Source organism: Nannobrachium achirus, assembly GCF_963921795.1.
Source record: "Nannobrachium achirus genome assembly, chromosome: 3".
Classification (NCBI taxonomy): domain Eukaryota; kingdom Metazoa; phylum Chordata; class Actinopteri; order Myctophiformes; family Myctophidae; genus Nannobrachium; species Nannobrachium achirus.
The window spans coordinates 16,850,773-16,877,691 of NC_137812.1; the positions used below are offsets into that span (position 1 = coordinate 16,850,773).

The window sequence follows — 26,919 nt, forward strand, 5'->3', positions numbered from 1 at the left end:
CGCTTGTTTAACTCACAGAATCTGGCAACCGGGGAGCAGAAGCGGAGATGCTTCTTGTCCGGTGTTTACTTCTCCTCACACCAAAACAACACACATCACTATTACTAGCGTTGCCTTGGAGTTGATTAGTATAGGAAATTGAGAGTTGAGATTGTGTTGGGTTAGGGTTAGGGTTAGGACCCCCAAAAAATTTTAACTAACTAGGGTTAGTTAAAATGTGCAACGGGAAAATGTCTCTGGCTTATTTAGGCTTGGTTTTGCTGCAGCAGTAGCAAACTAATGGTCCATTACAACTCGCTATAATTCACCGACGTGCAGGGGCGACTCTACAAAACTGAGCAAGTCCAGTCTTCCAGTTTTCCGTCGATACTGGTCGATAGCGTTCCCGACCCGCTGCCGAAAACCGATGAAACCATGCAAAGCACCAACCTGTTCACAGGGAGCAACTAGGGTTTCAGAGTCTTGCTCAAGGACTTTTCGTCACCAACTCTGGGGGAGCCTGGGATCGAACTGGGAACCCTTCGGGAACCCTCTGTGTTGTTCTAAGACGGCAACTCTACCCCTGAGCCACTGCCACCCCTGCATCATTGTCATATTCAATGATATCACACATATTATATACGTATCATAACAGCATTCTAAAGTTGGCACGGAATATTACCTCTAACAATAGCCATGTGTTGTATAGAGAATATAGGTTGCTGCCTTCAGGAAGGAGATACGGTGTTCCAGCATACATAATAACGGGATTTTATGAGATATTTGACCAATCTGCGAAGTAAATCGTAACCAAGAAATGTCGTAACCAGTGTGTTTCTAAAGGTGTCTAATAACATGAAATTCAACTACAGGTGGAAACTTCATAAAAAAAAAACATTCCTTGGGCTATAAACGCCCCCACAAAACGATGCGTTAGTGATGAGTCATCACTTTCTACAGTCATTTGTAGCCCACGGAATGTTTTTTGTGCAAAACAAATGCTTGCAATGAATTCAGCATCATGAAAAACCCCTAGTTTGACCCCTCACATGCTACTTAAAGCAGATGTATTTTTTGTTTTTCTTTCCTGTATAGTTAAGTTAATGGGACACACTTTCATCAGTCTTTTTTATGACGTTTCCCCCGGGAGTTGAATTTCCAACTTTTAGTATGTATTATTACACAACTTTAGAAACACATTGGTGAAGACATTTCTTGGTAACGATTTAGTTCCCAGATTTTCTTATGTTTCCCTTATTAACAATAAGGTCAGACTAAATGGTCGTTTGTCCATCAGTCGACTTTAAGGCTTAAGGCCCTTTTCCACCGGCAGCGATAACGATGACGATTTAAAAAAGTGTTTTTTCAATTGAAGTGGATCGGCAGCATCCACCCAACACCGATAAAGACAACAATAGCCGACACCTACATCGTTAGGATCAACAGCGATGTGGTTAAGATCACAGTGATATGGAACTGGGTCTCTGACAAACAGCTCGAGGTGCGCTCTGAGCGAGCGGCTGTTAATTAGCGCCTCTTCACATTGATGTCCGATAACTTTATCGGACATCAATGTGAAGGCATAATCATCGCTGTGATATTTTATGGCTATCGTCATCGTTATCGCTGCCGGTGGAAAAGGGCCTTTAATCAGGACTTTGGCCAGGGGAAGGCCAGGCGATGAAGATCTTTTGATCGAAACGTTGACGAGCAATAAAACTTTATGGAGTGCAACCAGTGTGCAGACTCTACTTGTCCTTCATGATTCTGCTTGTCTAGCACCTGGGCCACGGATGTGCGTGTACTATTCTTTTCAAGGCCAGGCGATGGACATTGCTCTTGTCTGTATATCTTTATGTATGTAACCCTGTTTTGTCCCATGTGTTATGTCAAATGTGTGTGTACATATACTGTATGTTTTGCATACTTGGCTGCTGTGTCGCAAGACAAATTTCAGTGAAAACTGACAATTAAGTACTACTAGACCTTACCCGTTCGAATATATGTGCTGCAAAATATGTGCAGAGTGTGGGTTTTGGGGAAAGTAACTGTAACTGCATGGTGCGTGCGTGAGAATATGTGGGAGCATCATAATGTAAGGAGCAGCCCATGGAGGAGTGTATATTTATGATGGATACAAATAATTTAACAGCAAAATTAGGTGAATAGAAGTATGAGGATGTATTTGCTCCACATACGTTTTCTATACCCGTTGGACGATGAGACACACATCACCCGTTGCATGCGTGACCCATGGAGAGAGAGAGAGAGAGAGAGAGAGAGAGAGAGAGAGAGAGAGAGAGAGACTGCAACATTCCTAACTGTGAGAGAGGTGTGTGTGGGCCCGGGGCTACAGATCCCATGGCCTGGAGGAACGGACCGTAACCCTGACAACAGGCTGTAGAGCTGTAGAGTGAAGAAACGCTAAGAAATCGCTAGAATTTGGGAAAAATGAAATTCGGGCTCCGTCATCGTGTGTATAATGCTAATGGCCAATGCCATGTTAAATTTGAGATCAGTCGCTGAAGCGAGTGAATAGATAATGCATTTTGTGACTGACTGACCTCTCTCTCTAATTATATGTTAGATATCATCATGTACAGGCACGTGCACACATAGACATCAAAGGGGGAGCAGCTGCCCTTTTATCCGTCTGTAAAAAGTGTCCTCTCCAGACCATGAATGCAGTTTTTACTATATGGTGAAAGAAACGCAAATGCCCTCTTTTCATGTCATACCTGAAGGCAGCATTCAAGATCGCCTTGTCCAAACTCTCCTGAACTTGAATGCAGCATCTCATGTTGAAAGAATTGCCCTTTCTGTATATAGAAAGCCATGCCGTTACGCCACATCTCCAGTATTGACTTGATTATGCTTAGTTCACTGTGGTATCAAGCATCGAAAATAGCCGACCTCCAAGCTCACAACGCGCCGCAGCGCGACGCGTTGTGAGCTTGGAGGTCTGCCATTTTCAATATTTTCACCAAAAGGCCCTTTTAGAAATGTCAGCCCCTGCCTCTCTAACATTCTCTGCACGTCCCTGATCATGTCAGGAATAATCACTAATATGAAAAGTTTTGCAAGCACTACAGTTCAGACCAAAGCAGGGTCCTGTGGAGTGTGGAGAGGTTGGGTGTGCAGGAGGTGTGCTGTGGCCACGTCAGCCCCACAGCTCTGCCCTCTCTCTCTCTGGAACACAGATGGTTCTGAGCACAAGACACTCATTAAACACACAGAGAGAGAACTAGATGACCCGGACCACCACCACCACCACCCACCACCACCACCATGACACCACAGTTTCCTGTGGAAATCTGGGGGAACACTGGACACAATGTGACACAGTGCTACTGATGAAGGACGACACGTTGTCATGAGTACTGATTGACAGACACCTAAATACTGTATATCATATCGACAGACAGGCAGATCTGCTACGTTTGCTGTTTTTGAATTTGACCCCTGAAAACTGACAAGTAACAGTTAGGGACATGATGAGGTTTCCACGCGACAAAGACGATATGGTGTATATATACGGTAAATACATTTGTTTCATTGCGACCGTCAGGTCACAAGTTACTATGAAAAGCTCCACCGGCTGTCTGTCAGTCTGTCCGTCACGCTATGTCACGTCACCTCACATCCCGCCACGTCACACTTTTGGCCCTACTCTCACCGTTGCCCCTATCCATGCCAAAGTTTGCGCACACACACTCCTTGGCTGGCAAACCACAACCTCCACCCCTGATTTCTCACATACCCCTCTTCTAGCGCCACTATGAGGTTGTCGAACCTGGCGGTCCGCTTATCTCCCGATTAGGGGGGTTACTGGTTAGAACCCTACATACAGTATATCTTTTGATAATTGAATCGATTAGTTTGATGAACCGTTGCACACTTGCACCACCAACACACATACAGTAACACACACTGTATGGCCTACGCGCGCGCGCACACACACACACACACACACACACATCAGAACAATGTGTCCCACAAAATAAGAGACACAAAAAAGAAAAGAAAAAAAACTGAAAGTGAGATTAGATTTGCCTGCCTGTGGCACACACACACCCACACAATGTGCAAAGCATTGGCCTTGGCGTGTGTGTGTGTGTGTGTGTGTGTGTGTGTGTGTGTGTGTGTGTGTGTGTGTGTGTGTGTGTGTGTGTGTGTGTGTGTGTGTGTGTGTGTGTGTGTGTGTGTGTGTGCATGTCCTACTGCACATTTTAACCCAAGCTTTACTCAACAAGTTAGACAGCAGCAGAATAGCTCTTTTACAGCGGTGGTCTGGAAGAACAGTGGCGGACTGGCGGGAAGGAGGGAGGCTGGGTGGGCTTCTATAGCGTTAGTACAGTTTGTACTGAGTTCAGCTCCAGTGGAGCGAGCGGGCCGCAGATTTAAAGGACAACTTAGTTTTTTTACAACAAGGGTTCATATTTTAGATTGTAATTAGAGAAAAGAAAGGATGGGTGTTAAATGTTTTCATTTACTGCTTTCTATTGTTTTTAGCGATTTTAGTATTTTGATTTCAGTGGGTGGGGGCATGCGTACAAGTGCGGCTAAATATGTATTTTTAGACACAATAAGCCGGCAATGTCTTTGTTACTATTTACACCAGCCCCCATAAGTCACATCTGCCCATGAAGGATTGCGGTGCATCTTGGGAATGGGGTTATTGTGTCTAAAAAGACATATTTAGCCACTTGCATGCATGACCCCAACCTGGGTGCATGCACCGAGTGCTGCGCTGCGAGCTTGTAGATCTGCTATTTCTGAAAAATCGTGAACATTTGCACAAGTCTTTGAATATATATTGACCCAATTCTATGAATGTCTTATCGTCAGTGGTTCTCAAACTTTTTCATGTCAAGGAGGACCCCCAAAATGATAGGTATTTGGCCGCGGACTCGCCCCATCTCAAAATATGTTGTTCCAGGGAAGATTTGAGTTACAAAGGTTCGCTTTGAAAATGACATATTCAAAGATTTGCACACGTTTTCACGATTATTCAAAAATAGCAGATCAGACAAGCTCGTAGCGCGGTAGCTCAGTGCCGCTCTATGAGCTTGTATAGATCTGCTATTTTTCAATAGCTAAAGTATAAAATAATTGGGTTAAGAGTGTCTTGCTCAAGGGCGACATCGGTTGGCAGCTGTTGACGGTTTCGAACATGTCCGAATAGCAGTAGCAATGCTTTGGCATACGTTTTTTTTGGTGCATTCCTGAACGTGTACAGGTGTGTGTGTGTGTGTGTGTGTGTGTGTGTGTGTGTGTGTGAGTGGTTCTAACTTTGTGTGTGTGTGACTGGGCAACATATCGAAGACATATCGATATCGAGGTGTATCAACATGCGAGGTTAGGTATACATATCGACGTAGACAGCTTGAAATGAGGTATTGGTGTATGTGTCAAATTAATTAACAGAAACACAATGCATGCACGTAGCACATGCAAAAAAGCAGTCCATCTGTAACCAGGTGTGGTTATTTCAATACTACCATTGTTGGAAAATGGAAATACGGCATTCAATGTATTTATTCTATGTGTACTGAGCAGTGTGCATGCATGGATACGCTATTCATTATCTGGGTTAGGCAGGCAGTGGACCTAAAGCAGAAAAACATTAAAAACCATATAATGCATTTGTTTTTACTAATATCGTGAGTAATATCGATATCGAGGTATTCAACAACTAGGCCTATATATTATACGTATATAGAATCTCGAAGGTTTTCCTAATATCACCCAGCCTTAGTTCACACACAGCCATGACAACAACCTGTTCCACTGGTGTGTTCAGTGGTTGTTTGGGTGCCAGATGGGACATTCATTGTGACAGGAGGACATGTCCTGCACCACCCTTTTCTTTTCTGTTGTCTCAGGCCATCTTTTGAGAGCCTAAGGCCTGATTTATGTTTCGTCGTACGGACGAATAGCCGGTTTACAAGCCGGGCTATGGGCTTGTAGATCGACTATGTTCGTCGAATTATAAACCTGGGCTTTAATGCTGGGACAACACCACCCTGCTGAATAAATCGACCTAAAAAAGAATTCTGTAAACATGTGATGCAGTGCAATGAATGAATCAACGCACATGCACGCACGCACACACACAAGTCCATGCAGTCATGCCTTTTTCCTTCCACCACAGAAATATTTCATAATTCCACAGGCACTTTATGCTATAAGTCCCTGTGGTTCAGCCTAAACCTCACTCGCCTGGCACGCCCTCACACACACACACACACACAAACATACAAGCCCACACATGCACGCACACACACACACACACACACACACACACACACACACACACACACCCACCTCATGCACACGCGATTTCTAAACAAGCATCACAAGACAGCATCAGCAGCAGGAGCAGCAGCAGCCGGCCAGTGCTATGCTATGCTATGGGGGCAGGGTGGAGGGAAGCATGTGAGATAGATAAGGCTCTGAATGAAACAGCCTGAAGGTAGACACTACAGAGAAGAGAAGACAGACAGTAGACACACACACACACACACATAGAGAGAGAGAGAAACAGACAGACAGAGAACAGACAAGGAAAAGCGAACAAGGCATCTGACTCACATGAGGGTTTCTGCCCATGGGTCCCAGATGCATATCCATCCCACACCTCTTTGGATTCTGAGCCAAAACGCTCTCTGCTCTCTGAGTGCTCTAGCTCCTCTCTCTCCCCTTTCCACTCCTCACTCCCCCTCTCTGTCTGTCCTGTCTCTCTCTGTCCTCTGTCTGTCTCTCTCTATGTCAGCCGCATAAGGCTGCATCCAGGAGGCCGGCTGGGCTGCATTACAGAGGCCTAGCGCTGTGCCAGCAAGGCGGCAGAGAGAGGAAATAAAGGAGAGAGAGCGAGAGAGAGAAAGGAAGAGACAGAGAGGGAGGAGGGAGGGAGGGAGGCCGGCGCAGCAGAGTAGACACAGAACGGAGGAAGGGAGGGGGGAGGGGCCGCACAGGGGTAGCTCGTTTGCATCCGAGCTCCCGATTGGCCGGGAGGTAGAGGGTGAGAGGAAGTGTGTGTGGGTTCCGCTCTCTGCGTGTGTGTGTGTGTGTGTGTGTGTGTGTGTGTGTGTGTGTGTGTGTGTGTGCGCGTGTTTGTGCGTGTGTGTGCATGCTGCATCCTCTGCTCTGACACTAGAGGCAGAGTGGTGCTCAAGACTAGACCAGTGGTTCTCAAACTGGGGGTCCTCAAATGATTATTGGAGGGGGTCCCCAGATTATTTGCTTAATGTGCAACATTGAAACTCACTCAAGAGTAAAAGGGACAATTTAGGGACTTTAAAGAATAAAAACTAAAAAATAAGAGTATTACTGCATCAACAAACTATACTATACAAATTGGCCTAATTGTTAAATATTTAAGAAAGAGGCATAAATTGTGAAACTAGCCTGCTCACTATGCCTCTTGTGTGATCAGGCTATTTTCATCATATTTATCTGTGAAACCGAGTCAAACTAAATTAGACAGCACCGATTCTCAAGTGAGGTACAGTACAGGTTCCAGTGGGTTCCCAGCAAAACGAGGAAAACACTTTTTTTGGCCATTCACGTTGTGAGCTTGTAGATTGACCATTTCAACATTTTCTGACAAATGGGAATCCCTGGCACTAAAGATCTTTTCAAATGGCGGTCTGGGCTGTGGCCAAACATACATCAATTTGGGGGACCTTGGCATGAAAATGTTTGAAAACATGAGAAAGCACATTCCAACTGAGTCACGGCTGGGATAATGCATGCACCGACAGCAGTGATCAAGTGCTTTTACAAGCTGCATTGTCATAATGTGTATTATGTTTTATGCTGATCATCATCATCATGCCATACTGTAAATTTGAGACGGAGAATATACAGTATAGAGAGACGCAGGAAGCGAACAATTGTTGTCAGGATGAGACAACGTAAAACATAGCAGCAAAGTAGAAGTAGGTTAATCCACACACAGACAGAACAATGTGTGAGCACAAACAATAGCTCTGCAAACACAGGACGTCTGCTCCTCCCTTTCCTATAGTAGGACACCCTGGCCAACACTCTATAAGGCGCCGTTCACACTGCGTTTTGGCAACGTGAATAACGCAAAAGGGAAAGTCAGATAGGCCTTCCGTTCAGACGACAACGGCATTTTCGGGGGTTAAAAACGGAACGATCTGGATCCGCAGATTTGGGTGGAAAAGCTGACTCCTTTCTCCCCTCGAGTCACCGAGTGAACGGCATAAACGCAAGAAGCAACAACGCATGTTAGGCTTTTTCCCTCCTACAAATAGATACAGAATACCCTCCTCAGCGTTGTGTTTCGGTGGCCGAGTGGTTAACACATGCCGTCTTTGATTCCACGGGTCCCGGGTTCGCGTCCCACTTTTCACCACCACAAACAACTTTTTTTTTTTTTTTTGCGTCCACAAAGTTATTATTATCCATGACGGAGGCGACGAGCCGACTCCGATTATGTGAATAATGTAATAATAATAATTATAACTTTATATCACCGGGAAAAAAAAGAAAAAAAAAAGACGTCTGCGGTGGGCAAGCGGGGACGCGAACCCGGGGCTCATGGACCGAAAACACAATGACTTAACCGCTCAGCCACCAAACCACAACGTTGAGGAGGGTATTTCTGCCGTTCACTCGGTGACATGGACATGGATCATTTCAGCTTCATATGAACGCTTGATAAAAAGGCAAAACGCAACGGCAATATCCCGGGACCTCGCCGACGCCATTTTCTCTACAGAGCGTTGCCGTATGTACGGGGTCTAAGTCTCTTCTCCCTCCAGGCTGTTACAACTTATATTTTTATCTTTTTCATTTTATTTAACCAGGCAGCTAGGCAAGATTAACCCAGTAGAGGACGATTCTACAAATGCCTTCTAAATCAGTGGTTCTTAAAGGCTTTCATGCCAAGGACACCCAAAGTGATATGCATATTTTGGCCGTGGAGATAGCGCGGGGACATTTTGTGAAACAGTGTGTTCAGTCTGGCCCATTCAAGGCTACACTAGAGTGTCTGCAGTAATTCCAGTCTGAAGTGATTCCAACTTAAGATAGTAGCTGCTCATCTATTTCCGTAGTTTAAGAGGAAGTGATTTCTATATATAACCTGTCAATGGTAAAGGCAGGCTCTTGGCCTAATGTAAACAAGGTGAAAACCTGAACAACCAATGGGGTTCATTTTATGGTCTAGTCTAGTCTAGTCCAGGGGTTCCCACACTTTTATCAGCTTGATAGAAGATAAATATGTGTCCCAATCTCCCCAGGAGCCAGTCATTGCAATTTTTTTCATTTTCATTTTTTCATTTCATTTGAAAGCTGGGGATCATAGCTACAAAATGATATATTGGTTGTGGAGATTGACCCAACAGTTTTGAAGATATGGCTTATAGAATGATGCCATGCTGAAATAGTACTTTTGAGATATTCAAGTTTTAAATAAATTTCTAACCTGCAATGACCTGACTCCGCCACATGGGGAGCAATCTTCAATTCAATCTTCAATTCAAAGAAGCTTTATTGGCATGAGAACACAAACGTTTACACAGTGGTGGAAAAAGTACCAACATTTTATAATAAAGTAAAGTATCAATTCTGCAATGTAGAATCACTCTGTTACAAGTAAAAGTCCAGAATAAAAAATGTACTTGAGTAAAAGTACAAAAGTATTGGTATCCAAATGTACTTAAAGTACCAAAAGTAAAAGTACAAAATGTTTGAAAATAGCAGATCTACAAGCTCACAACGCGTCGCACCGCAATGCGTTGTGAGCTTGTAGATCGTCTATTTTCAAATAGCCTTGGTATAACATAGGGCTAAAGTGGTTTATGTATGTTTTAAACTTTAGTTATTGCTCTCTAAAAAGATAATGCCACAACAGCATCTCAAGCATTATTGGGCTAAATGTAAAGACGCTACAGTGCGCCAACCGTGAAGCAGTTTAACCAATTTGCTACATACGTCTACACAAACGGTCAGATTACAAAGATAAATTGCTTAGTGAAGGCTCACAGATGTCACCATAGGGTACGCTCCAGCAGAATGTCCCGTAATGATCGTATTATTTAATGAGGAGCATTTTAATCCGATCGGTCGTCGTTTCCTTAAAAAGGTATTAATGTATCTAAGTGCAGTACACCTCGCAACCGATGGGGTCGCATGGCTGAAAAACAACAGAAAATGGCATCTGATCGGATTAAAATGCAGTTTATTAAACAATACGAAAGATACGGGTAATTCTGCTTGAGCGTACCATACTGTGACATCTGTGAGACTTCAGTAAGCACGTTATCTTTGAAATATGAAGGTTTTTGTAGACGTACGTAGCAAATAGGATTAACTGCTCAACACGAGGTTGAAGTGAACCTATTACGTGTGCAACAGGGCTAACTGTGCTAAATGTAGCATAATCAGTGTTTGTGTAACTTCAGCCAGAAGGATTATTTGACCTGATAATAAAACACAATCTACAGGCTTAACCGCCTCGCGTTGTGAGCTTGTAGAAGAGAGCAACAATAGAGTTGGGTCACGTTTTATTTGTTTATAGCCTGCAGCTAGCGCTGCAGCTAGCGCTAGCTAACGCTAGCTAGCGTTAGCCGTTAGCCACTCATAGCCAGTCAACCAGAATAGTCTACTCTAAAGTCAACTTTCCGACGGCGAGTGAACGATTGCATTCCATCCATGTTTTCTTGGCTGTCAATTTATTGTCCAAAAAAACAAACACCCTGGACGTTAGAATTAGATAGTTTAGGACGACACTGATCTATTCAATGCTAAGCTAACTCAGTGACAAAGGAAGCTTCCGCACCGGAGCATACGTCACAGACGTCTCCAGGCCGCTCCAGGATCATTTCACCAGCGTAGAAGAAGAAACAGCGGAAGTCAAGAACGGCGGAAGAATAATAAATAATAATACACAAAATCATACATTACGTGGTTAATAATTGTTCATTTGGAACACACGTGGCATTAAATTAATGGGATAAATACTGTGGGTTGCTTCGCTAAGTAATGGAGTCCCGATATTACCGCATTTGGCTACAAACGGCTAACAAAGGCTGGCTAGTTAGCATTTTAGCTAATATAAACTGGGAGGACTAACAGAATTATGTACCGATCTCTCACATTAATTAAAAAAAGTCTTATTTACATGCAGAGTTAAGCTCTGGCGTTTATGTGAAATGTAGCCTAGATATTATGAGATGCTGTTGTGGCATAAAAAAAAAAAGAGCAAAAAAAAAAAAAAAAATCATTTTGGCTACAGGGAATAATGACAGTCCCCGAGATGACTAGCTGCTGGGGGTGCTGGGACACATATGGTGTCTCCCGGGAATCCAAACCTTGAAAAAAGTACATTATGAATGAATAACTTGAGCCCTATTTAGAAAATAAGACGATCTACAAGCTCAAAAACGCATCACGGCGAGTTGTGAGCTTGTACCTGAGATATTTTCTTAAAGACTATTTCTTAAATGTTTCTAACATTTTAAGGAATTGTTTTGATTTCACTTACATTTTTGGAAAAGAAAATGCCACCCACCCATGGTCTACTTTAGGGCCTAGCCCTAGAGAGACCCATGATCAGATGGGTGGGGGCACACATGTCATGAACTCCCTTTTGGCTGGGTTATCTACAGTTATGTTATAATGACCAGTAATCATCAGCACTGAGTCATTGTTGGGTGGAGAGGGGTGGGGGTAGGAGACAACAACAACAACGCTTCTTCAGGAGATTGAACATTGGTGTCACCATCACACCAGCTAGTTATAGTAGTTATTTGTATGAGAATTTGTAGGCGATCCATATTACTTAACCACTTCATAACCACTTAATAACCACTTCAAATCTTTATACTTTGCCGTACAGCGGCACTGTGGGGCGGAAATAGCCTATAAGCTTGTATAGTAGCTTAGCTATTTCTGCTAGCGAGAGGAACACCAGGTTGAAAGTGGTTAAACCTGGTGTCCTTCTTTCTATTGGGGGAGAACAAAAGTAATACCACTTCTAAATTTTAAATAAAAACAAAAGTATAGGGGTTTTCAAATCACTAGGCTATGTGGCTTATGGAATACAGAGAAAGAGATGTACTGTATACCCCCCAGACAAAATATAACCTAATGGCAACTGCCAGCTTGCCGGTGGTAATTTCCCCACCTCTTACTTACTCTCTTATTTTAACCAATGATCTCACTTCTACTTCCATATTCGGAAATTCAGGTGGGTACATTCACTATCAATCGGTCTTTCAGTTGGACCAGACTGTGTAGAAAGAGGAAAGTGACGTCACACCATTGAAAGTAACAGCTGAAAACCTCTGAAGATGGCACAAACCTTAGCGCTCCGGTGGCGCAGTGGAAAAGTCCCTATCCCACCACGGCCACAGAGGTTGTGGTTTCGAATCCACAGTGGTGCATCCGGCTTTGTCAGGCATCTATGCAAATACAGCTGGCCCGTGTTCGGGGGTGGGAAGCCGGGCGTGGAGGGTGATCTGATACTGGTCGTTGCACGTACTCGTTACTCAACTAAGTGTTGAGCGAGAGGAGTAGAACGAGGGGCCTGCGTGCAGTCGTGCACGCAGTGAGGCCACCTCAGTGGCAGAGGAGTGAGTATATAGGATACAACAGCAGTGACAACACAGTAATGTGTTTGGCCGGGAAGGAATCAAATGGCATAACAACTAAATTGTGGAGAAAAGGGGATAAAAATAATTGGCTACTCTAAAAAGAAAAAAAAGAAAAAAAAAATGTCATCACCAGTCCATTGAACGGTTCCTCAAGCTATAGTGTATATTGCTGCTTTACTCTTTTTCTTTTCTTTTTTTTCCTCTTTTTTTCAGATACCCACCATCCTTGCTGAATAATAATACTAAAGTTTATATATCGCACTTTTCAAAATATGGTTACGAAGTGCCTTATTATAGAGAATAGGATACAATCACACAAACAGCAAGACAAAAGATAAAAAATAACCAGGGGCCTATAAGAAGGTATAAAATGAATTATGTCCAAGAGAGGAAATCAGAGAAGATAAAAGAATTAGGACATAGACAATAGGGGAAAATAGATAACACAAAGTATGGATAAAGCAGAGAATAACAAATACAATATTATTAAAGCGCAAGTAATAAAACTAGAAAAAGAAATGGGCAAGGGATTATAAAAATGGGTTCCCTTAAAAGTACGTTTTGAGAAGAGATCTAACCAGACTACATCGCAAAAGATGTAGTCGACAAGCTCAAAACCCTGTCGCTTCTCGCTGTGTTTTGAGCTTATGGATCTGCTAGTTTTGAGTGACGATGTAGTAGGATCAAGCAGGGGGTTAATTTATGGAGAAAAAAACACAAAGAGTCTAAATATGGACATGACCGGAGTCTCACAGCAGGGCTGAATACCAGGCCCACTCTAACACAAACACACTCACAATACTGTGAGATTTCAGATCGGCTACTTTCGAATAGCCAAAACATTAAATAGGGCTTAAAATATGTTTAAACTATTCCTCATTTAGCTGGGGACCCCCTGGAACCCCCTCAAGGAGCCCTGGTGTTCCCCGGACCCCCGTTAGAGAAGAATTGAGCCAGTGTGGTGTGTTCCAGGTATTGCCGGAGGTCATACGATAATCATTCCCTGCGCGTGGTTGTGGTTACGCTCGCGCGTGGTCAATGCTTTTTTCAAAAGAATTCTGCACGTCATACTACGTATATACAGTAGCGTAACACGGTAGAACACGTCACTGCTGGGAGCTAAAAGATGTGGCCACGGGTCAGAGGTCAGACTAGTGTGTTTTAAAACCATGCCTAGAGGCCAAATCCTCCTACTCAAAGAGTCCTTTAATAACACTGACGTAAAAACCAAACAAAGGAATGCTAAAAGTGCTGCCTTCAGGCTAGTATTTCCATTGAAGTAGGAAACCGGTTGCCTCAGTTTGCCAGTCTTACTATTTTCACTAGTTTAAATGTTAGAAATGTTAGAAAACCATCTAAAAGCTCTCATAAATCATCTATTCCGGGGGTCCCTGGCACAAAACATTTTCAGATAGGGGTCCGCGATCTACAAGCTTCATAAAATTGTTCCTCACTAACGTTCATGATGAAATAGCATTTTCTTTTCCTACTCGGTCTGTGTGTCTCTTAGGAGGACTGTGGCAGTTCAGAAACCCGCCTACAAGTGACATCATCGTAAGGCAGATTTATTTTTTAAACAAGATTGAAAAAATATATATTTGTATTATCGCAAGAACAATGGCTTCCATTATAGCATAGTAACTTTTCAGGAATAGAAAGCCTGCAGTTTCTATTAGCTTGGATTCCCCATCGATGATGACACTGGTAGGCGGGTTTCTGAACTGGCCACAGCCACTCCTAAGAGACACAGAAGGCGTATCCACAAGTTTCCGCGGGAGTTTACTGGAGACTATCGGGACCAAACTTCCGGGTTTAACAGCAGACATACAAGCTCACGTCGCGTCGCAGATGCAACCCGTTGTGAGCTTGTAAATCGGCGCCGGAAGCTCGGTGCAGACGTCTGCGCAATGCACTATGGGGCGTTGGAAACTCGTGGATAGAAAAAGATTGTGCGATTTCATCATGAACATTAGTGAGGACCAATCATATGATAGGTATTAAGTATTAGAGTAGTGGTTCTCAAAATGTTTTACTCAGGGCACCCCTGTAAATAACTTTATCATCCACGGCACTCCTGAATTACATTGTTGCTTTACAGTAGGCTACATCAGTGATTCTCTTCAGGCTGCGAGTCAGTGACCCCCAAAATAATCATATTTGAACTGGGGACCCCACTCTAACGAGCGTTGCGAGGCATTGTAAGCATGTAGATTGTCTATTTTCACAATCTCTGTCTCTACAATTCACAATTTGGCCAATGTTTAATTTGTCATTTTAGAGGTCCTCAAATTGTCACTTTAGAAATGTGCAGATACCCTCTATAGTATAAACTTAAACTTTATGCTGGTTTGTTTACTGTTGAGAGAAAACAATGTCGTACATTAAGTTAATCATAATGGGGAGTCATTGGGACCCTCCAAAATAATTTGGGGACCCGCAGGTTGAGAACCACTGGGCTACATTACATTTGTCAAATATGTAAATCTTTCCCGTAAGATACAGTATGTCACCAGGAAATTGAGATAACATCTGTTTCCATTAAGACAGATCGAAAAAACAACTTTTATACATGACCACTTAAACTGAAGTGATATTGATGAATTCACGGCACCCACATCGAGAAAAAAGCTGTATTAGTGCACGCTACGTGGCAAATGTTACTAACTGCATCTTACACGTGGAGAACCCAGATTACAGGATGTGGCAAGCCAAGCCGGATCTGACCCCCACAGGGCTTGACTTTCACTTTAACGTGATGCCACTACACTTAACTAAGATTAACAGAAAAAACAGCCTGCTGTTTGACATGAGGGAATGGCACCACTTCACTCAGCTTGTTGTCATATGCTAGGAATGGAACTTGGCATGAGAAAACAGACTTCTTTCTTGATGTTGACATAGTTGCAACACCCTGGTGTGTACAACAGGATCTCGTATAAATCAAATAATCAAAGATCTAAAAGCTTGGTTTCTAAGAATTGGGTTTCATACGCTTGTTTAACAGGGCATGAAAGCAAACACAGACACGCCTGGGCAATGTGCAGTTTACTGAAACAACACGATCACGGAGGCAGTTTAAGGATATTATAATTATCATCGGCAGAAGAAGGTCAAGCATTCCACTAAATAGTGCCGATTAAATAGTTCGAGTATTTTCCCAAAATGCAACCTAAATCTCCTGCAAAACATAGAATTGCTAGTGTTGTAAGTTGTATTACGGCCAGACTATTATATACTACAACCATAACATGATAAGGATCTCACATTTATAAAGCTTCACACAACAGCACTGGCAGTCTTTATAGCATTCTGTGGAATAGTTGTCTGGCTCGGCAGACTATGTTTGATGTAACTACTAACTAGTCTGGTATGACAGGCTACTTTGAGAGACAGATATAAAAATATAAAAGATGTATTACCTGGCTCTGACAATAAACCTGTAGTCAAGTATTCCAGGTATTTGGTGTCTCTGAGGCTGTCTCGAGAGATTAGGTGTTACATGACTTGTGCAATCTCTCTTGCCAAAAGCAAGGAAATATTGCCACCTGCTGGTCAATAGAAGGCAGTTTCCAGGCAGTGTCAGCATTGGTCTCCATGTGTAGTGAGAATACCTTTGCCATGTTTTAACATGTTTAAATGCTTTGTTAAAATCACACGCTTACAGCGTTACAGAGTTTCATCACATTCATAAATAGCCTACTTCTTCATACGTGGGGTGTACACAATTTATGTTTAAGTTATTTTCCCACGGTCCTCCTTTTTAACCAAAGGGAGATAGAATGAGACCTCAGATCACATAATATATTTACCTGTTTAAACAGAGGTGAATATAATATAAGACCCAATCTGTGATACAAATGTAAACAAATAGGTAGCCCCACCAGTGCACACATTTAGTTTAAACTATATTAAATCGATGTTGGGGCTGTTTGCAAACAATTGAGTAAAACAGACCTCATTGATTGATTGAAGTTAGTATTGATTAGAAATTTGCATAGGTAAAAGTACAGTTTCATGACAGTACATTACACTGGTAGCCTAGTTCCAGACCCTGAATCGCTAGCCACACCCCTTTAATGTTTTGAAACGAAATGTCAATTCAGGCTGAGTGTCAGGCTATTACACTGTCTGGTACAAGGTCAACTAAAAGTAAAATCAGGTAAGCCTTGTGGCTTAGTTATTTCCATTGAGATCCTTCTCTATAACTGATATAATTGAAGTTAATATATAACCTATATGTATTTTATAATGGGGTAATAAAGTCCCAAATAGCATATATTTCCCCATCAACATAAACACAATCTGAGTTCCCAGACAGAGGTTCTTTTTTTCACCACTAGGGGGGCGAGAAGAACCTCTGGGCCAAAACTATGATATTCCTGGCCAGGAAGTTGAGCCTGGACAATACAGGAAGTAGAGCCCTGTGCAAACCTTCAAAACATTCAGAATAGAAACCAACCAAAAACACTACAACAATATGCAGCCCATGTTTCAAGGTGAATCCTACCAGACTAACATAAACACAACTCCTGGTCCTTCGTTTAAAAGCATAGAGTTGTTGGCCTAATAAAATGTTTTAAATGTGATGACACAGACTGCAGTCTCCCCTACATGATGGAGTTTCCCTTCCCCTGCTAAAAATAACAACAATGGGCAAAGCCCGCCTACTGTATCCGGAGATTTCACACAAACACACACCTTCCCTCACACGGACCATTTCCGTATCCGCTTTAGACCGGATCCGCAAACCTGCACAACAACAACAACAAGCCCAGACAGAGCGAGCGACCATGCTAGCCACCGTTAGCTGCTTTTAGCCTACTCTCCTCTGGGACGCGTTACGTTTATGGTTTTATAAAAGTGCCGTTTATTGTTGGTTAAAAACGTGAACATCCAGCAAACAGTGACCCGCCGAGGTTATGCTGTTACACTGCACTCTTATCTTATCAACGGGGTTATGTCATAAAACCAGAACATTTATGGTGAAAAAATGACCGCAAACATTCTTCATGAATGATGGAGGTTATTAAAAAAAGTTTCCATCGGTAGTTAGTAGTAGTAGTAGGCTAAGGCACAGTAGTGGAAAAAGTACTCGTATGTTGTACAAAATATCAATACTGCAACGTAGAAATACTCATAAAGGTTGAGTAAAAGACTAAAAGTACAAAAGTATGGATATCGAAATGTACTTTAAAGTAGCAAAAGTAAAAGTAGGCCAGCCTATACTCCTTGTTGTGCAGAATGTCCCATTTCAAGTTAACTCTTTGGGAAAGAGCAGATCTACAAGCTCACAGTGCGTTGCAGTAGTCACTGTTTTGTAATTAATAATCTCTAAATATACAAAGTAACTAAAGTTTTCAAATAGCCTAACTGTAGAGGAGTAAAAGCACAACCGTTGCCTCTGTGGTGTATAGTGGAGTAGAAGTAAAAGTAACTGGAAATACTCCAGTAAAGTATTGATTGATTGATTGAAGACTTTATTAGAAGTTTGCATAGGAAAAGGTACAGTTTCATCACGGTACAGTTCACTGGTACAAGGTCTACTAAAAGGAGATCCATGAAAAGACTAAGCTTATTTCCACAGGAAACCATTTAAGTATCTCATATAAAGTAGCCTAAAAAAATACCTCAAAACTGTACTTACAAGTAGCCTACAGTACTGAAGTATATGTACTTAGTTACTTTCCACCACTGGTAGCAGCATTGCAGCAATACCGAATAGCTAACTTACTAGCAACGTACCGTTATAACAAGCAGATAATAGCCTACACAACTTGATAAAGATAAAGGTCTTGTAGTCCGCGTTACCTTTTTAGTTCCACAGACGCGTCCTTTTCATCGCAGGCTGAGATGGCTGCAGGTCCGTGCTTTTACTACTTCTCTGTCTCTCTACTTTACAGTTTACACACACACACCATGCAGAGGCACGTTGTGTTGACGACGTAGTCACCTAATTCTCCATAGACGCACAGTGAGCACTGAACAGAGCTCTGCTGCGACCTGGCGTTTGCCAACGGGTCTGAGCTGCGTGTATCTATTCTGCATCTAGCTTAAGGCAAGACCCCAAATTCAGAGTGAACATTTTTAACTAAAATCTTTGCTTCTGGGGGTCCCTGCCTGCCCTGGAACAAATTATTTTGAGGTGGGGGTCCGCGACCAAATACATATCATTTTGGGGGTCCTTGTAAGTGGTTCCCAAACTTTGTCATGTCAAGCACCCCAAAATGATATGTATTTGCCCCATGGACCCCCATCTCAAAATATTTTGTTCCAAGGACCCCCAGAAGCAAACATTTGAGTTAAAAATGTTCGCTCAAAATTTGGTGTTTGAGCTATATTATGCAGAATATCTATTCTGCATCTAGCTTAGGGCCTCAGACCCGTTGGCAAACGCCAGGTCGCAGCTCTGCTGCGGTGGATCCGCAGCTCAACAACGCAGGGGAACCATGGCAACAGCGCTGCAAACAACACATGGGCAACATACGGCCCGGGGGCCCAGACCCGGCCCTTTGACCATCTCAATCCGGCCCTCGAAGACTTGGATTGATTGAAGACTTTATTAGAAGTTTGCATAGGAAAGGGTAGGCTACTGTTTCATACAGTTCACTGGTACAAGGTCAACTGAAAGGAGATCCAAGAAAGCCTTTCGGCTTTGTTTACATATAGGAAACCTTTTTGTATCTCAACTTTGAATGACCAGAGGCGTCAATTGGTTATGGCAGCTGCCATACCTTGGCTACAGGGGAAACAAATAAAATCTACTTCTTAAAATAAATTCTGTTGCTAAGGTATGGCAACATGACTGGTGAAGGCGCGCGTGCAAGACACCGGTCATGTTGCCATACCATAGCTTTTGCTGAACTGACGCCACTGTGAATGACAGACAGCTAGAACACAGTATGCATATGATATCATCACAAATATCACAAAAGGGGGGGAAAGCAGTCATAAAGAAGAAAACAAAGAAAAGAAAAGGAAATGTTTAAAAAATAAATTGTAGACTGTAGTGTACTGTATCACACTGGTGTACTCTGGCCTTGTACAATAAAAAGAGTAGGCCTATGCATAAAACAATCCACTTCAATGACATATCAACTATTAAAGCCTACAATTTATACAGTATATTATCTAATTGGATGTGCACCACTATATAAAACACATTGCATTATGTTATATGGACTCAAGGGACTGGGAGTTCACAATCACATGTGCCCCCAACACATCATCATCATCACGATCATGGGTCTCTCTCTAGGGCACACATGGGCATCATACGGCCCGGGGGCCATGGAGCCCGGCCCTTTGACCATCTCAAAGTCCTCAAAGAAAAACAAAATGACAGATTTACAGATTTGCCAATGACAAATCTACATTCCAAAATGTTACCACATGTTAATAGTGTTGAAACTAATTGATGTAAACTTGAATCCAATTAATAATAATTCATATTTACCATTTGAGTACATACCTGCATACCTCCATACCTCTGTATGTCCTTAATGTTTTATGCTTTTAATGTAACAGTGGAAAAAGTCAACCTTGAGTCCATATTTATAACATAATGCAATGTGTTTTATCAGTGACCTATGCAGAGGTGCATATCAGATAAGATAGAGTAAACATGTATAGGATAATTTAAAAGTTGATAAGGCATTGACACAGATTCTTATATGTATTGACTACCAGTAAGACTCCCTAATCGGGAGATAAGCGACCGTTGGTCGCTTATCTCCACAAATAGGCCAAAAAAATTTGTTTTACCAATTATCAAGACATACGGGCAGTTGACAGTTTGCCATGGTTACTCATTGAAGTTGAATCTCCATATATGGAGATAACCTACGCATCACACTAAGTCTGACCTCACCAGCCCATATTTGGGCATGAGCAACTTATGTCTCCATATATGGAGATATGATGACATCACACAGTCCTCAGCCGATGATGTGGCGTGATGTCATACAATACACAAACGAGCCCTACAGTATAAAGGGGCAATTCTTGCCAGGAAAGAAGCATTTCTTCGACTCAGACCTTATCGCCAGGGTTGGCTTATAGCAGCTGTCGGTAGGACCATATATGGATTCTGTTAGTGTGGATCTCCTAACAGGGCATCATCTGGGATACAATCCCTTTTATGCCCATATATGGAGATCCCTAACAGAATCCCTTTCATGCCCATATATGGAGATCCCTAACAGAATCCCTTTTATGCCCATATATGGAGATCCCTAACAGCATCCCTTTTATGCCCATATATGGAGATCACTAACAGCTAACAGAATCCCTTTTATGCCCATATATGGAGATCCCTAACAGAATCCCTTTTATGCCCATATATGGAGATCCCTAACAGAATCCCTTTTATGCCCATATATGGAGATCCCTAACAGAATCCCTTTTATGCCCATATATGGAGATCCCTAACAGAATCCCTTTTATGCCCATATATGGAGATCCCTAACAGAATCCCTTTTATGCCCATATATGGAGATCCCTAACAGAATCCCTTGTATGCCCATATATGGAGATCCCTAACAGAATCCCTTTTATGCCCATATATGGAGATCCCTAACAGAATCCCTTTTATGCCCATATATTATGGAGAAATCCCTGCTCTGAGTATCTGACATCAGTGTGATGTCACCTGTTTATGCCCATATATGGAGATCCCTGCTCTGCGTATCTGGTTGCTATGGTAAACAGTTGGTTGCTAGGGTAAAAAAACATGGTTGCTATGGTAAACAGTTGGTTGCTAGGGTAAACAGTTGGTTGCTAGGGTAAAACCATGGTTGCTAAGGTGGTTGCTAACGTACACTAACAAACCAGCAACAACAGACTGTTGCCACAGCAACGTACACAAAGGTTTGTGTACACATGTGGTGTGATGTCATACTGATGCGGAGATATGAGCAGGGCAAAGGTGTGACGTGTGACGTGTGACCGACCGACCGACCGACCGACCGACGGACGGCCGGTGGAGGTTTTCATAGTAAACTGCTCCCTGACGGTCGCAATAATATTTGTATCATAGGCCAGAGTAGCGTACACCAGAATTATACAGTACAGCTGTCTTGTTGTGAAAGGACCTCATTGAAAAGTAGTCTGGCATGTCTACCAAATCCATGCAGTTTCAACATAATTGTTATGTGTTATGTGTTTCAAGTTTCAATTCAATGGTACAATGTGTGGCCCTTCACTCACTTTATCAAACTCATTATGGCCCTCTGGAAATAAATGCTGCCCACCCCTGATTTAGGCAAATGTAAACCAAAACACATTCATTGAGCAAGGTCCCAGGGCAGAAATGTTTGAAAATGTGATTTATTCAATGATGAAAGTCAATTTGGGGGCTCTGTTACATGGTAAAGGAAGCCCTTTTGTAGTCTTGCGTAGCCAGACAACTATTCCACAACCTCCCGAAACCAAGGCAGGAAGCTGTCTTTTTTGTTGTTGTTTCCCGAAAATATATAAAATAAAACCTTTACATTTCCATTTCTGCATTTTTGATTTGTATTAGCATAATTTTGTGCGACTGTAAAGACAAAACAGAAGTGGGGAGGTGGCTTCGTATCCGCTTTATCCCGTACACTGTCTTCACTAACAGTAGCAGTTTATTGACGAGAATACAATGTTTCGGTCAACTGACCTTCGCCAGGTATCAGTTGACTCGGATACCTGAGGATGAATGACCGAAACATTGTATTCTCATCAATAAACTTCTATACTGTAACTGTAGACAGTGTGTGGGATGTTTACCTCTTCCAACTGAGGAAGAAATGATATGGCTGCATATAAAATAATATTTTTTCATCACTTATATTTCTACAATATGATATATTTGACAGTTTTTAGAGCCTAGATGTCTCCACTAGGCCTGATAGCTATTGTTTTGGTACAGTCTATCTTGTTATGGGTCAGCCTGCTCTTGAAGCAGCTACAGTATAACTATGATCTCTGCCCTGTGCTCCTGGCAGAACTACCGTGCCACTGACTATCTTTCTCCTCCCCACCCACATTCCATTGACTTTCTTTGTTATTTTATAACCAGCTGTCGCTTGGAAAATGTATATTTACGGTGCGAGACTGTACTGTGCTACAATGAAACATAAACTGCACTTCACAGTCCACAGGCCAGCCCAGCGATGATCAAAGTGGGGTCCAGGCACCCCCAGGGGTCCTTGAGAGCTCTAAATGATTGATAGTTAGGAACCAAAATGGACTCTTATGGGTCGACTGTAACTCTGAGAGTTATTGATGGGGCCTGGCGCGGCGTGGCCTTATTGCAATGCCAAAACCGGGGGTCCTTGAAATTAAACACTACCATAGGCTCCATCCATCTGTCTGGGGTTTCCTGTCCATGCCCACAGACAGGCCGTGCCAGTCAGTCAGTCAGTCAGCCAGGCCACGAGGCGGGGTGCCAGTCTGGGTGCCAGTCATGGCCAACTGGCCTGCATGGCATTCTGCTCCGTAATGCTGCTATTTGGTGGTGCTGCATTGCGGGGCTATTTTTCCTCAAACCGAGGCTGGGCTTTTGCAAAACGAAGCTGCTGACATCATGGTGGCACTGGCGGGGCAGCGATGCCCGGAGAGAGATGGAGAAACGTTATGCCTGAATTTATACCCTGGAGTACGACAGTGCTGCAGATATGTAGCCTATAGGAAGGGGGGAGAGAGAGAGAGAGAGAGAGAGAGAGAGAGAGAGAGAGAGAGAGAGAGAGAGAAGGGAGGGAGGGAGGGAGAAAGGAGGTGAAGGAGAAACAGACATGGGAGGAGGGGAGCACAGAGGGAATGGCAGAGGAGAAAGGGAAGAGAAAGAGATGTAAAGCAAAACGTATGCTCCTTCGATGGACGACGAAAATGGCAGACATACAAGCCCACAGAGCATCATGTACGCAACTTGTTTTGAACTTGTAGGTCTGATATTTCCGACTGCAACACCCTGCAACAAAGTATAAATCGGGGGGGAGAGAAAGAGAGAGAGAGAAATGGAGATGTAATGAGTGGAAAGTGGAGGAGAGTAGCAGTGAAATGGGAAACCAGAGTCTGGGGGGAACAAGTGATATATGGAAGGAGGAGGGGTGAGTGCCGGAAGGCTAGATGGAAAGAGAGAAGGGGGGGGGGGGGGGGGGGGGGGGGTAAAGCAAAGAGAGGAGAGGAAACTAGGGAAGATAGAGGGATAGAAGGACAGGAGTTGGGGGAGAAGGAGGAGAATGTGAACAGAAAAGGAGTTTATAAAGAATCACAAAGTCTTAAAAGGAGAAAGAGTTGTGGAGAAAAGAGAGATTTTGTCTACAGGCTCCCTCTCTCTCTCTCTCTGTGTGTGTGTGTGTGTGTGTGTGCCGTGCGCGCGTGCGTGCGTGCGTGTGACGCAGTAGGACGTGCATTGGAACTGGAATGCATTTATCTCACATCTCCCCCAACCCCCCCACCTCACCCGATCCACTCAACCCTGAGACATTACGAAAACACTGCTGCACTCCTCAGTGGGTTGTATGTGTGATTGTGTGAGTGTGAGTGTGTGTGTGTGTGTGTGCGTGCGTGCGTGCGCGTGCGTGCGTGCGTGCGTGCGTGCGTGCGTGCGTGTGTGTGTGTGTGTGTGTGTGTGTGTGTGTGTGTGTGCGTGCGTGCGTGCGTGCGTGCGTGCGTGCGTGCGTGCGTGCGTTCGTGTGTGTGTCACAACCTTTCGACCGTGCATGAGTGTTTGCCCGCGGTGCTCAGCAGACTCGACCAGACTGATGTTATTTTCATTTGTTACTCGGGCTATAGGTGAAAAAGTGGTCCATTCAGAATGTGTTAGTCACTCGGTGCAAACATTTGTCTTGGTGGGTCCGCTGGGCATTTAACCACGTTAAACCACACAGCAGAAAAATGTGTGGACTTGCTCGATTCATGTTGTATTGTTTTCTGGAGGCTCGGAGTCAGACTACTCTTCTTAACACCCTCTTCTGCAAGGGTCATCATCGCCATGCTGGCTTGCGTTGGACATTTTTGTCAAAATTAAATTTTTGCCACAGAAAATGAGTGGACAATAATATTAGGGTCTGTACAAATGGATGGAAACATTTGTACACCCTGGTCATTGCAGGACTCCTAATGTGCTATAGTGTCATAGTAAATCAGTGTCATACATATTCTGAGGAAAACCTGGAGACTTGGCATTCAGTGATTGGGTATTATGATAAAAATAAGAACATTATTTATAATGGTGTGTAAAACAGAAAATCTAAAATTATTGTCTGTGTACGGACCCTGACCCTCTGCCATAAACACAGCGTTTACTTCTCTATTTCATTTGCATTTGCATTTGCAACTGTTGTGGTGAAATGTTACATCATCTATTGCAGACATATTTGTGTCACAGACAGACACTGACACTGACTTTCATCAGGTGATGATGGCTCTCCCTTTCAAATGATCCTCTCCTAAGAACCCTGCCTGATATTGGTTTAAATTAAACGAATTGCGAAAACAGCCAATCTACAAGCTAACAATGCGTCACAATGCAATGCATTGTGAGCTAAGAATGGTGCAATACTGTTTTGAAAATTACGTTATTATGACCATGTCCAAAATAGAGACACCAGAATCTGGTTAAATGTCATAACTGTAGGTTACATGATGGGTTGAATCATAGTGTCGACATTGAAATATCTTTCTTAGAAAACTCACTCAGTTAATTGGGTTAACCTCTTAAACCCTATAGGTTGACCAGGGTCCCTCAGGGCTCTTGTCTATACTCGTGAAAATAGCCGAGGGACAAGCTCACAACGCATTGTAAGCTCTGAAACTGTCTTGAGAGATTATAGTAAACATCTATCGACCAGTGGTGGCTTGCAGAGTCCCTATCCCAGGGGTCGGCAACCCAAAATGTTGAAAGAGCCATATTGGACCAAAAAAAAACAAAACAAATGCGTCTCGTTGTCGGGTGGAAACCTTGTATGTCCAAAACTTCATTTTGTATTTATCATCTATACTATAATTTTGCGAATGTCTGAGTGAGTGTCTGTCTGTCTGTCTGTCTCAGCGTTTCTCCTCTGTGGCTGGAGCAATTGATCTGAAATCGCATCACCATCAGCATATGAACACACCTGACATAACTGTGAAGCCCGTTTGTCACTTTCACAAATCGTATGCTGTATAATAGCATTTTTATGGTGTATCTATATCTATTTAGCCTACAGTACCTTTTGTGACCACACATGTTAAGGGAGGGGCGCTGTTGTTCAGGCCATGCACAATCACACACAAACCCACACACACACACACACACACACACACACACACACACACACGGGGGGGGGGGGTGGGGGGGGGGGGGGAGTGTGGTGTGTGCAGGCGGGCGGGCGGGCGGGCGGGCGGGCGGGCGGGGGCGGGGGGGGGGGGGTTTCTGGCCCTGTTACAGATGTTGTCCAAAATCATGCAGATCGGTACACAGTATCTCTGTAGCCGTTAAATGGAACGGGTATTTCTTACATTGATGCTCCTACATATTAGCATGCAAGCACCAGTTAAAGTTACTTTCCATCCCTCATATACTGTGTGCACAGTGCACATCCCTTAATCCACACACTGCACATCATTTCGGAGCTCATATCTTTGAACGGGTAAGGGCTAGTTTAAAAAATTAACTAAACTAGTGAAAACAGCCGATCTACAAGCACACAACGCCTCGCACCGCGAGGCGTTGTGTGCTTGTAGATCTGCTGTTTTCACTACTTTTGTGCGTCAGTCTTGTATGATGAAGCAGGGATTTACTTTGCGGAAAAAAAAAACATACAAATTTGAAACTTGGAGATTCAAGGTTTCTGCCCGACAGTGACGATAAAAAATCGTTAAAAGAAAAAATCCTGTTTTCCCCCCCATCTTTTTCCATTTTCATACATTTTTGAAAAAGCTCCAGGGAGCCACTAGGGTGGCGCTAAAGAGCCGCATGCGGCTCTAGAGCCGCGGGTTGCTGACCCCCGCCCTATCCAGTGGTTTCATCAGGTGCCTTTGCAGTTTGCTCACCCTGGCCACAATATGCCTTCCGGTTGGTTCTAGCTGAAGTGGCGGAAGTGCTGCTTTTAGCGGAAGTTACGTCATGCGGTGCGGGTCTGTTTACATTCCCCAGCGAAAATCTAAAATAGATTGTAGCTCTTAACTCACTCTTAATGGGTGTAACATCGCCTGAATCAATGTTTTTGTTTGTATATTGTTTATTGTGGGCGCAACCGACGGAGCAGGAGACGAAGACCAGATTTTTTCCAGCGGGGAATACGTTTGCAGGGACACCGCACTGTGAAAAAAAGACAACTTCTGGGAAAAT

At 43.3% G+C, this 26,919-nt stretch overlaps 1 protein-coding gene across 5 annotated transcripts in view; it reads right to left on the minus strand.

The window, feature by feature from the left end:
• Positions 1-18,544, minus strand: part of gne (glucosamine (UDP-N-acetyl)-2-epimerase/N-acetylmannosamine kinase) — a 52,392-nt gene extending 33,848 nt beyond the window's left edge. For 2 of the 5 annotated variants that reach the window (XM_080721357.1, XM_080721358.1), the window contains exon 1: positions 18,420-18,544. Coding sequence is in view for 1 of the 5 variants with exons in the window: in XM_080721354.1 (XP_080577480.1) it covers positions 6,574-6,612 (39 nt within the window). In the remaining 4 variants the exon portion in view is untranslated. Of the gene's footprint in view, positions 1-6,573; positions 6,705-15,180; positions 15,210-16,030; positions 16,074-18,419 lie in introns of those variants that run through there. The other 3 variants (XM_080721355.1, XM_080721356.1, XM_080721354.1) reach the window with 3 other exon arrangements.
• Positions 18,545-26,919: the final 8,375 nt, after the last annotated feature.